We start from the raw sequence: 14,738 nt of genomic DNA, 5'->3' as shown, positions 1-14,738 counted from the left end.
CGCAAGAATCCCACGTATTAGGGAGGTTCCCTCGACTATTCGCCAAGGAAGAGAAGAGAAAGGCAAAGAGAAGCGAGAAAAAGAGAAAATGGAAGCGAAGAGGAGTAAAGAGAAGCGAAGGGAAGCCTTTGCCTGCGGTGACAGCGTTAATTTGAACATCGTGCGTGCCACGGGTAGAAGGAAAGCAAAATAGGTCCTGACACATTTCGAACGTGGTGCCCGAGGGCTGTGGAACGAAAATTTGCAGACACGTGCATGCAACCGAAACGATATCGTGTACGACGATCGTGATATTACTTGCTGCCAGGCTGGGAACAACGTTCCATGGAAATAAGAATGTTCCATATGTGAATAAGAAGATGGTAGGATGCCTAGTTGGTATCACAGGTATCTCAGATATCGACAGGAATTTGCGAATAAGGTGGAGAAGATATCGAAGGCTCGAGTAAGTGAAGGTTTGTATGCTTGAGAGGCTTGATTGTTGTTTCGGTATGTTGTGGTTAGAGAGGTTTCACGCTGGCAATTTTACGGCACGTTGTTTTGCCACGAGGTAATTAGCGAGATGTTATTACTGGACTGCGGATGTTTGCGCAGTTGTGAGTGCGAAATTGCATGGAATGCATTATTTGAGAAAAATATTAGAGATCGGTTGAAAATTTTATGGATTCGCGAAAATCAAATTCAAAACTTTTCGCGATTTCAAAATTAAAATTATCAAAATATTTAATTATTCTTTTAATTTTTTAGGATCTGTTTTGTCAAAAACTAAGATTTTCTTTTTAATTTTTCGAATTTTTCAAACTTATTTAAGTTCATCGTATTTTGAAAAAAATTATTTTTTTATGTTTCATTTTTTCTTCATACGAATCATTGTATGAATAAATTGATAAAATTGATACCAATATTTCTTTCTCTAAATTACTATTTTTATTAAATATATATTGTGATTGCGTTTAATAAGTGATAAAAAATTAATAATTTAATCCCTTAATACAAATAATTAAAAAAATGAATAATGAAAAATAATATTTAAATATTAGTAAAAGATAAAAATGCTAAAAAATTAAAAACTTAATATATTGTTTAAAATAACGTATAAATGTCAACACGAACATTAACGAATATTTTTTTATAACAATAATTAAAATAAAATATTGTGATTTTTTATAAATTTATATATAGAATATCTTTAAATGACTAAGTCTTGAGATTATTAAAAAAGAAGTACAAATATTAGCATATAAAAATTGGGATTTATTTATTAAATTATAAGCAATTGGAAATATGAAAAGATAAAAATAGAATAAAATAAATAGATAAAGTTAAAAAATAAAAAAATTGATTTGATTGTCTGATAATATTCTATATGAATACATTAATATTTTATATTAAATAATAATAAAACAATAAAAAATACATTTGTAATGCACTTTAAAAACAAAATACTAAATAAATAGAATTTATTATGAGTGAAACAAATGATAATATAGATACACTTATATTATATATTATTTACTTATTAAACGATAATAATCTATATTGCAACAATTCCATCCACAAAATATCGTTATCTTTTTTTAATTCGCATCATAAAAATCAATCTTTGATTACCGTCAATTTTCTGCTAAGTGTATTATTTCTCTAGAAAAACTTCGATTATTTACTTCATATCTTCGATCACCTCATTTACGAATATCTCAATGTGCGGTTAAAGATAGCCAATGTCGTAAGAGACATATCGTGCAAGATCTATAAATATCATCAAAACTATCCACGGAATTCAAACAATTTTCTACCAAGTCTTATTGTACGGAGCACGTGTACAGAGGAAATATGAAAATATTCTACGAAGCAAGGGCAACACATGCATCTGTTCAGTTTCCTTTAGTGGCTAACGACCCCTTGCTAGCTCGAGCCTGGCGGAGTGCAGTTTCCAAGGATGCAAATAGAGGATGCAGTCTCTTCTGCCTTCGCGCCGTCCGGCAAAAATACATCAGTGTGCACGTGCACCACTTCCAGATACCGTAAATCGATTCCCACGACCACCGAAACTTAACGAATGCTCTTCTTTCGTCGTTGCATCCCACATGTGTCGACATCCTTACGCGCTTCCACCTATATACATACGCCTTCGTTTCAATCCTTTCACCTATCCGCTCTATATTTCTTTCCTTTTTTTTTATCATTTTTCCTTCGTTTCTCTCGTACCGTTTCAACCGTATCTCGTCGACAGGAGTTCGAAACGCTCTTCGGAAAATATCTAACGATATATTAGATCGACTTAGGGGATTGTATATACGGTGGTGAGCAAGAAGCAGATAAAGAACAGCTGTGGCGGCGGTGTCGTCAGGAAATTAGATAAAAAGATAGGAAGCTTTTTTTATTTCCTCGCAAGACTACCACTTGTCGACATTTCAGTTAGATTTGTATACATGTAAATATATGTGTATGTTCCGAAGAGTGTCACAAATCTTGTGTACGCATAGGGAGGGACGATAGGGAGAGAACTTTTTGTGCATACAGAAGTATATTTAAATTTGAATACAACTGTGAAAGACGTACTCTATAAGCAACGTGTATGAATGAGTATTAAGATCGTTCGTTTCTTTAACTTTCGTACAGTGGATTGTGAACTGGATCGTTTATAACCCATGCGACTTTTAAACCAAACTTTTATGTCATCGTTTTATTGAAGGAATAAAAATAGAACGGTAATAATGAGAAATATGTAATAATAATAATTGTATTTTTATTGCAAAATTTTTAAGAAATATAAAATTAAAATTATGTTTTTTATGACATATATAAGACGATCGAATTTTTTTATTGAAAAGTTTTTTTTTTAATCTTTCTTTGAAATAAATAAAGAATAAATATATGTTAAAAATTTACATAGAACTCGACAATCAAGTCATAGTCAAGAATTAAATGATCGTCAAGTGTTAGACCGCAGATTATGTTATTGCATATGAAATAGGCTATTATTTCACGAATGTTTAAAATTATTTAAACTTTAGTGGTTTCATATTAAATAAAATTTATTACATTTCAATTTACAAAAATAGCAATAAAGATAAAACAATATATTTAAATTTATATGTATGATTATATAAGTATACAGATGTATTAATATATATGTGTATTCACATATACAAGTATTTTATATATACACAGTATCTCATTTAATTCGATTTATCTAAATATTTTAAAAAAAATTGATTGATCGTTTAAAAAATATTGAAAAATATTTTCATTTGATCTTAAAAGATTTTTTTTAGATTGAATCATAAAAAACATTTGGAAATTAATATTTTTTATAAAAATAAAATCAAAGCTTTTGATATATAAATATACTCAATTAATAATTTATTAATTATATGAAAAAGCAAAAATCATTTATATCAAAAAATCAACTTTTCAATATTCAATAAGTTAAAATTTACTAATTAAATTATGTTTTACTTTACGTTTTACTAATTAAATAAAAATTTTAATTAATAAAATGTTTCATAAATCAATGTTTTTTGGCGTAAATGACTTAGTAGTTTTTTATAAATAACAATTAACTGTATCGTTTTTGTGTTTAGAAAAATATGATTTCATTTAAGAAAAATAAAATTACCTTCTCAAATATCTTCTATGACTCGATCTAGGCTCCTATATCAATCAAAATATTGTTTCAAATCCCTCAATTTTTATCTAAAATATCTTTTAATATCATTAAATTGTCATATAACCGCACATAAAATATATAAATAAAATATTATAACAATGAAATTTATATTTGTGAAGTATAAAATATGCATAGATATTTATACACATATGTTTATTCAATATAAGATAAATATATTGCATATAACATAATTTAAATTGGTAATAATGAATATTTAACATTTCTGTTTTAATTAATATAATGATATAATAATATAAAATTTATTTATAATGAATAATCCATAATTGTTATTACAATAAGTCACATAATAATTTCTCTATATTTGTGGAATTTAAATATTTACATTTATCAATTAATTTGTTAATTATTAAAAATGATCATTCTATGTCATAAAATATGTTAAATATTCATAAACCATATAATGTTATGCAATAAAATTTACTCATATTATCTTAATATGTTTATGATTTTATATAGTACGATTTCTCTTTTTTAGAAACATGCATTTATTCTTTTGTTAATTGTTCATCACAAAATCACTAAATAAATTTCGTGAATATTTGCATGAAATTTGGATAAACCAATAATTTCTGATTTTTTTATCGCAGTTATCAATATTTATTGTATTAAATATACATATATATTATATTATATATTATATATATAACATTTAACATATATATATATATATTACATTTATATAATATTTATATATATATATAAAAGATAAAATATATATAATATGCGAAATATTATATTTATACCAAAATATATTTTATACTTTTGTATAAAAATTTGCAATCTAAATATCATCATAGTTTTCAAAGTATTAGAATAGATCGATTTAAATAAAATATGATTATTTAAAAAATAAATGATAACAAATAAAAAGTTTTGTTGCAATAAAATTTTTCATTTTGCGTAATACATAATTTTTATTATTTAATTAATTATCATATAATTTTTTGAATATAGAAATATGACAAGAATATTTATTATAAAAGTAATATAATAAAGCTCTAAAAATAATAAGAAGTTATAATATAAACAATAGAAAAATACATGAAAATATATGTGAAAATATTCTGGTCATAAAAAAAATCTAAATCATAATGTAATACGATAACTTATCAATTATTATTGTTATAATTATTCAATATTATCGATTGATTATTATTATCATTCAATATCATTAGCAATCAAAGAATGTTTTTATTATTTATATATTTTACTGTTAATTATCTAAACATTGATATTTTTATAATTTTGAATTATTTTCTATTCATTCAAAACGGAAATGTTCAATGTTTTATTTATTATAGAATTATTATTGTATATTTGGTAAATTGTTTATGTTTTATATTTATATTCTTAAATATTTTTTAATTGTTTCTTCAAAATTAATAATAATGATTATTTTAAAAATAATAATATGTATATGTTATGTAAAATTATATCACTAAAAAGGAAAAAAATAATTCAAAAGCTAATAAATATAATAAATTTGTATTGCTTTATCATATAATAATACATAATAAACGAATAGTTTGAAAATAAGATAAAATATATGTTTTCATGAAATTCAAAAAATTAAAAAAAATTTTTTTAATATTATTTTATTTCATTCAAAAATGTTCAAATATAAATAAGGATTATAAAAAATTTAACAACTTTTCTTTAAAATTTTTATATAATTTTATAAATTTCAATTGTTTTAATGTCAAATTATACTTTTAAAATATTGAATATTAATATGAATAAAATAAATCAATTTCAAAAATCAAATAAAGTCTTTAACATGATAAAAATTTATTACAACTATAAAGAAACAAGAACATTTTATTTGTCTGTATTTTTCTCAATTTTTTAAATATGTCTGCAATAAATATTTTAAAAAACTATTATCGATAACATTAATGAAAACATTAAAATTGAATATTTTTTTATGATTCATGTAGCATAAAATATATGACATAAAAATTCCATAAAATTTAATAGAAAAACACACATTAAAAAAAACAAATGACGTATAGCATATGTACTATGATTATGCAAAAACAAGATATAAATAGAAGATAAAAATGAGACTATGTACGTTGTATTTTTTTATAGATCGTTTCTTTGATTTATAAATGGGATCATTTATAATCCATTTTTTATATTATAATTTTATATATCAAATTTTGAAAATTTATAATTTAATTTGAAATTTATTTCATTGAAGAAAAATAAAAAAAAAAGAATTTTAATAAAAAAAAATAATGCAAAGTAAAATAAAAATTATCATTTAAAAATTTAAAAAGAATATTAATATATTTAAAATAAAATTTAAAAAGAACAAGTTTTCATTATTCATATTACATATTATACATATATTTAAATTAATTTTGATTTAAATCAATCATCAAAGTATCAATAATTTTTTATTTTTAATAAAAATTTTGAAAATTTATAATTTAATTATCTTAGAATATTTTAAATTGTATTGATAAATATTCTTTTGTCTAACTTATTTCAAAAATATAGCTTTTATTATCTGAAAAAAATAGATAATAAATTTATCAATGAACTTGAGAATTTAATGTTCTCAAAAAAGTTTATTAAAAAAATATTTTCTTGTATTGTCGATAAGATAAAAAACAAATTAATAGAAAAAACAAATTAACAAATCAATGTTATGAAAAGGCTTTGCAAAAAGAAAAATCATTATTTCATTAAAAAAAATATCATGTATATAAATATGAAAAAAACATAAATATAGTACAAAATGTAAAATATATATTCCATATATATATATTACGTATAAATTTGATATTGATTCAATTTAAAAAACAGATTAAAAATTATAGCAAAAACAATATTTAATTACTTTTAATTAAATTCAACTTAAAATTGAATTATTTTTAATATTACTTACTCATTAATATGTTATTTTTAAGTCGTAAATTCATCTTTTCAATATCTTTCATACGCTTGGTATTTCTCGCTTATTTAATAACATATCGTATAAAACAGTCCAAAACGCAAAACGCGAAAATCATAGCGTCGACAAGATATATATCGTTTGATGCTTTTTTTGGAAATCAGATGGTAGCAGATGACTCACCGTGCATATAGGAAGCAAAAGACCAATAACGTAGAGCATCGCGCTGGTTACAGTTGAGTCGTGGAACGGGTGATATAACGACTCGTCATTGCAAAAGAATCCACGTTTGTATGGTTTACCGAACAGGTAGAACATCAGCACTGTCATACCCACTGGAATCATAAAACAAATAATTAATTTTCACTTGTCACTTGTTTCTCTTCTTTCTCATCAAAAATATAACATATTATATACATATTTAAATGTATATCTTTTGTATATCATAATATATCATGTATATCTATTCCTTATAAAACTTAGAAATTAAATTCAATAACAAAATTCAACATCATCATTCCTCTTTTACATTTTTAAGATGCATTTTTAATACAATTTTTAATTTTAGTTTTTTACTATTCTATACTATAATTTTATATATTACATAGTTATTATTATTATAGTTATTTATTATTCTATATTAAATTTTGAATTTAAAACAAAAATATGTTATATAACATTAAACGTTATAGGATCATGCGAATCTGTGTAAAATTATATAAAATTGTACTTGAACGTGCAGAAGTATTAGTCATGTTTATAATGGTATAGTGTAAAATATCCGTTCAAAATAATCATATGTAAACACAGAATTTCTTTTTCGTAAGGAAAATTTTTGGAATATGTACGATATAATATAAGATAGTGTCGTCTATATTAGATAGCTTGTATATAAATGCATACTTACATATCATATATTATATGATATATCATGGAATAATAATAATAATATATATATATATATATGAATGTAAATCTATCTAGAAGAGATTATATTATATTCAATTGAGTGATATAATAAAATTAAGGATTGCGTTTACATTTGAGTTAGATTAGATTAGAGATCTTGAACTCGATTAGATCTTAAATCTTGACTTAAATAAAAATTAACGATTAAAATAAATCTATATAACAATATGATATAATATAAAGATTCGAAACCATAATATTAGATTTAATATTAGATAAAATTACGTTAATAACATTATTATTAATATTATAAAGTTTTATTTTAAATAAGTTTTAAGTTTTATGTTGTATGTAATGAAAATGATAAAATGATAAATATATGATTAAATATATGATAAAATAAATGTTTTTGAAGATCATGAATTTGGTAAATAAGTTATTATTTTTATATAAAAGTCCATTAAATTCTGAAATTATAAAAATCTATATATTGCTTATTATTTTGTTTAAAAATATTAATCAAAAAAAAATTATTTTTTATTTTCAAAATAAGATTAATAAATTATTTGAAATGTTTTATTAGAGCACAAAATTAATTTATATTAATTAATAATATTAGAGCATAAAATTAATTTATTATTATTATTAAGATTATTGTTATTTTTAATTTTATTTTATAGCAATTTGTAATTATTATTACATTAAATAAATTTTATACTGAACTAATAAATTAGTCAAATTAATGACTTTCTAAAAAATAGATAAATTTATCTATTCAAGTGTATCATCGTATGTGTATAAGGAGAAAGGAGATTTATGACGCTTGTTGCGAATGACGATACATCGTCCTTGACACAAACGAGACATCATCATATTACGGAATGACAATCCATGTAATAGTAACTAAATTTGTCGCTCGTATACTGGTACAATTCAAAGTATATGTACGCTTCGTGTATAGTAATTATCACGTTGACACGTGCTTCGTTCTTTTTAAATAAGAAACAAACATCATAAATAAGAAACAGTATTAATTAAAAGTATTCTTCTTGGATTGATCGAAGTATGAATCACGAAAAATATCAAAGTATTATTCATGTAATTATATTTTTATTTTTTTGATATGTTATTTGAACAATTTTATTGTGTTGTATTTTAACTCGAAATTACGTCAAAACTTATGATTCATTATTATAATATAGTTAATATAATACGATTTTAAATATTTATTGAATAACAAAATAATTACTCATATTTTCTTTAATAAAAATAAAAGCTGAATTAATTATATTTTTTATTTTTATTTCAATAATTAATTATTTCATATTCAACGTATTCATTGTATGTATTATTATATATTATTCTATTTTTTCTTATCATCTTTTTTTTATTATACATTTTAAACTAAATAAAATATATAAAATTATAGTCATATAAGATTGAAATTTTTATTTTTTGATATTTTTTGTTTAATTTATTTTTCATAAGTATATAAATTTATTCATATAATATTTTAATTTTTATTGGTTGTTTATATTTTCACATAATTATGATATTTAAAAAATTATGTTTATTAAAAAAATTTTTAAATGTAAAATACTTAGATAATCAAAATTATCTTAAATATTTTTTTCATTTAAAAATATTAAATTTGATCATTATAAATTTTAAAAGTAGTAATATCTTTAGTTGAATGTATATAAATATAACTTTATCAGCTCCAATTACATAACTAATCAAACAAGTATAGGAATAACCTAAGGCACTACCATTTTCATAATTTGCTTGATCGCCATTAAACTTCGATTGCATTTCTTTTCAGCTATGTAGACAGATATCGCACGAGATTACAGGTTACATCGATTTTCTCCTTTTTCCTTCAAAACGATTCCACGAGGATTATCCAAGACTAAGATAATTCGAAAATTGATCACTAGTTTCTCATAATCAATCGTATAGCTTCTAGCAACAAGTTTTCATAATTTTTGAATCTCGGTTGATAAGCTACCAAGAATTCATGTGCACGCTATCTGGTATGATTAACATATGATGGCAATGGAAGAAAAAAAGAGAAAAAAATCAGGAATAAACCAGCGCAGAAAATATAGCATGCCTAGAGGTATGCTGACACGGTTATCCTTTCCGCTGTTTATTCGATGAAAATCGTCGGAAACATCGCCTTCGCTACCTGGAAATCGCTCAACCGAGTCAGCTATTAAGATAATTGTCAGGCTTGCTTTCAAGTAAAACGAGGCAATACCGTGAGCAGGTTGTAACAACAGCAACGACTCGCGCGGCATCACACGTAGTCATTATTTATGTAGCAGACTACGTCCAAGCCGAGCGTTGTTGCATATATTTTACGAACTGGTTAAAGTTTCATGATCATTCACCCGTAATTGTTCCTTGAATTTATTGCAGACCACAGGGAGAATGATATTCAGAAATATGTAAGATAGGCTATATTTTTGGACTTATTAGTACATATTCGTATTGACTTTCCAAGAAATTGGACGGTTTTATCAGTTCATCGAATAATAAGATGAGATAAAATAATTAATTTGGAAGAATTTTAATTTTTTTCATTTTTTAATTCACTATTTTATCACTTTATTTTTTCACTATTTTATCTTTTTTTTCCGTTTCTTAGCTTTTGCTTTAATATATATATATATTCTTGAAAAAATTCTATTATTCAAAACTTATTTATTCAAAAAAAAACTTTATTGCATAAGAAAAATATAATAATAACTTCTATTGTAAAGAAATAAATTTGACAAACTAAAATATATATAAAAGTTATTCAATTAATAAATTATCTGAAATGTAATGTGCATTGAATAGTGAAATCGCATAATATTCATTTCGAAACTTTCTTAAAAATGACCGTAAAAACTTTCTCCCTTCTTGAAATCCTTTAGGCCGCGAAAAAAAATTAAATAATTGAATTGTCTGAATTTCAACTACATTCCAATATTATAAAATAAAAATTTAATATGTATAAATAAATAATAATTACATATACTAATTAAAATAATTATTTAAAAATTATTAAACAATAACAATTCATTAATTGAATTCGTAAAATTCGAATTATTTAATAAAATGATTTGATATATCTATGTCTGTATATAAATTTTATAGACTATACTTATTATTACTTTACTTATTTATTTATAATTTAAATTGTTAATATTTTAAATTTAATTATTCATTTATGCAAAGATCGCTAATCGATTTATCACATTATCAAATTTGCATTAAAAATATATTATAATATTTATATTCGCAAAGCTTGATATAAATTAATTTACATTAATTAATATTTAAACTACTGTAATATTTCAACAATTTTTTTAACTAAATTAATAAATTAATATAAATATATAGATATGCATATTTTAAATTTCTTTGCAAATGTAATTTTTTTATTAGATTATGTTATATATACATACATATTAATTAGACAGATATAAAAATATTTTATACCTGGACAAATTATAATATAAATCTGAATAAAGTATTTAGAATTAAAAAAGAATTAAAAGATTAATTTACTTTACAATTTTAAAAATATTTTTAGATAATAATTTATGGAATAAAATTAAAGTATAACATGTAATTTGATTAATATTTGAAAAAATATGAAATTACAAAATATTTTAAATGATAACAATATAATAATATAGAAATAATATCGTAATAAAGTAATACAATAGTTCTGTTTATTCAAATAAAATAAAAGTAATAATATCATAATAAAGTAATACAATAGTTCTGTATTCAAATAAAATAAAAGTAATAATATCATAATAAAGTAATACAATAGTTCTGTATTCAAATAAAATAAAAGTAATAATATCATAATAAAGTAATACAATAGTTCTGTATTCAAATAAAATAAAGATAAAAAAATTTGTTCAATATATCTTTTTGTTTTTAAAAATTAAATTTAAAAATTCTTTAGATTCATATATAACTTTTATAACATATTCGATAATTAATTTATGATATTATTGATTGTATTACTTATTACTTTATATAACTAATTTATGAAATACTTATAATAATGATTCATTGATTATAAATAAACGTAGATATTGCGTAGCGTATATTAGAACTTAGAATAAATTAATATATTCCATCGAATTATATTTGCTATTGTGATTGAAAGTTATGCAAAAGACATTGACTTTAAATTAGAAAACTCATAAAATACGAATTAAGTAAATTTATATGTTATTTATTAAAATTTATTTATTATTAATCAAAATTTTATATTTTCGATTTATTTTCAGATATAAAATTCTTCAATTATATTATTCATTATGGAAAACTTTATATATTAAATTATGAAAAGCATTATTCATAGAAATAATTCATGGAATATATCTAAATGAATTGGAACTGATAATTATAAATTATATTTTTAACTATTTTTAATTATTTATTTAAAATTGTATTAAATATTTATTATATTTATTTCTATTTTGAAATTTAGTAAATTCTAATATAATACTTATTAATAGAATTATACTCAAGGATCATGAAACATTTAAATGAAATCAACTATTTGAGGAGCATTAGCATTAACGATAATTAAAACATATTATTATCATGTTGTAACATCCTGTTTCGGTTAAAATTATACTATTTAGAATTTTAATTAACACTCTACGCTATAAGCAAAAACTGGATAAGCGTTACCATTAATTCTTCTCATTACGCATATAAACTTGTTTGCTCCGACGTTCGTGAAAAATCGAAATCATTGATATAGATAGTTTCAACGCTTCAGAAGCGGATAACAAGTTTTAATTCCCATTCAATTATCTATGTAAGGGTAAAAGGCGAATCAAGTGTTTTCAAATTAAATTCAACCGAACTATGAATTGTTCTTTAATTGTTCTTATGTAAACGTAATTTGTTAATATTAGATAACTTTTATGAATGTTTACAATCATAATAAATATAATAATATTATTTAAAAGATATATGTACAAAATATAATATAATTATAATGATATTCGCATTATTAAAATGTAATAATATGTAACAAATAAATAAATTACATATATTACATTATAATTATTATGCAGAATGTATTGCGTAATGATATCAAAGGTTTTTGAATTACTTCAAATAATCTGTTAAAAAAGTTAATTAGTTTGATAATATTAATTATTTTTTAATTATTAATTTTGACAATCAAAATTCATAATATATATTTACTTATTTAAAAAATGAGATATTTTAATTTTTATTAATAGAACTATATATCCTTTATACTATTTTTTATTAGATATGTATATTTAAAATATTACATGTATATATTATATATGTATAAATATTTTACTATGTTAATCTGTCAATTCAATATTTTTTATAAAAAAGTATTAAAATATTGATGCTGAAAAATCAATAAATTAAAAGATACTTTTAACTTGATTGACGTAACGTAGTATTAATATATTTTTTTTTCTAAGATGAAATCAATTATATTAATATCATAAAATCATAAAATCTTTCAAGTAAAAACTAAAAAAGCAAAAATGCGAAAACACATAGTACAATTTTTTTGAACTTCATATAGTAAAAAATGAAGTCAGTGAAAAAATTGAAAAAGATGAAGATGAAAAAAAAAGAGAAAATTAAAAATACGATAGTGCAACAGTTTTGCTTACTGAAATAATAAAGTGAAAACATTCATAAAATGAAAGCAAAGTACCTACAAAAATTAATTTGATATTATCAATATATATTTTAAGAACAGTATGCAAATGAAAATAGAAACATTACAAGGTATCAACATTCAATTATAGAAAATTATTTGCTAACAATACAATATATGAGTCAATTTTCTACGAAATTTGTCAAGGATTATTGAGTTAATAAAAATACAATTTTCTACCAGACATATATTTATTAAATGTATAATGTTCCTCAAAAATATATTTTAAAGCATAAATAAACATGAATGATACAATAAATAAGTCAACCATAAATTATTTAGATATATTGAATAGTTTTGTTGATTAAACAAAGAGAGATTGGTATTTGGTAAAATTGGTAATTGGTAAAATATATTGGCAAGAATACAAAAAAATTCTTGACTCAACTGAAGAAAAAAGGAATAAAAAAATAAGAGCAAGAGGATAAAAGGCAAAAACAATGATGAAAAAAAATGATAAAGTTTAAAGAATTTAATTTTAGAGAGATAAAAATAAAAAAATAACTAACAAGAAAATAATCATTTAAAAAGTGAAGTAAAAATACATCAGAAATAGATTAGAAATTTTTTAATTTTATAATATAAAAATAAAAATTCAAAATTATGAAATTTTAAAAATTATAAAATTCTATTAATTTATAATTAATATAATTAATCTATAATTTTCAATATAAAATTCAAAACATTAAACAGAAAATAGATATTTCAATAAAAAAAAAAATTGAAAATTAATGAAAATTATAAGCGAAAAAAATAATAAAGAGATTTTAATTGTGAAAATAATCATTAAAACTTTCGATTCTAAGTATAAAATAATAATTTATTTTATTAAAAATTTTAACTTTATCAAAAAAATCATATTTATATTTCCGTGACGAAAATAATAAATTATATTATAAAAATGAATCAAGATTTATTAAAGGAATTATTAATAATAAATTATCATCATGTTCCATGCTTATTACTAAAAAAAATTTTTAAAGAGAAAATTACTATATTATTATTATTATCATATCAAACATTATTATCGATAATATTTGAAATATTCCTAATTTTCATTTATCTTTTATTTCCAAAAACATTAAATCCATATTTAAATTTTAAAAATTTATTAAAAAATATTCCGTATATGAAAATTTTTATTCATAATTTTCAAATAATTATTACAGTTATTATATTTCTACATGTTTGTTAAATTTATAACATCTAAAAAGATGTTGCAAAATCTAAGAAGTAAACAAGGAAAATAGAATACCCCTATATCCAACTATAAATATATGGAGTGAACAATCAAATTGTAAACGCTCGTGCGTTCTGTTGTTTCATTTAATAATATCATGTGAAAGGAGAATCGTGAGTATTCGCGAACGTCAATATGTTTCTCGCGTTTCTCGTTGCCAATAAACGTAATCGATACGAATACGAAAACAATTTGCAGTAACAGTATCCGTGTCGGTAATCTTCCTGGGTGTAATACTCGTGGTTCGAATGCACTTGGTGAA

General features: G+C 21.5%; 1 protein-coding gene across 4 annotated transcripts in view; it reads right to left on the bottom strand.

Annotated features, from left to right (window-relative positions):
* The window catches only part of wun (wunen), a 100,572-nt gene that overhangs the window by 67,192 nt on the left and 18,642 nt on the right, over positions 1-14,738 (bottom strand). For all 4 annotated transcript variants that reach the window (XM_086912512.1, XM_086912510.1, XM_086912509.1 and 1 more), the window contains exon 2: positions 6,780-6,931. In XM_086912512.1, coding sequence (XP_086768638.1) covers positions 6,780-6,931 — 152 coding nt within the window. The remainder of the gene's footprint in view (positions 1-6,779; positions 6,932-14,738) is intronic.

Source organism: Apis florea, unplaced genomic scaffold, assembly GCF_048593485.1.
Source record: "Apis florea isolate Af1SG1 unplaced genomic scaffold, ASM4859348v1 contig_3391_pilon, whole genome shotgun sequence".
Lineage (NCBI taxonomy): Eukaryota > Metazoa > Arthropoda > Insecta > Hymenoptera > Apidae > Apis > Apis florea.
Note: the sequence above shows the minus strand (reverse complement) of the source record. Positions and strands in the feature narration are given on the sequence as shown.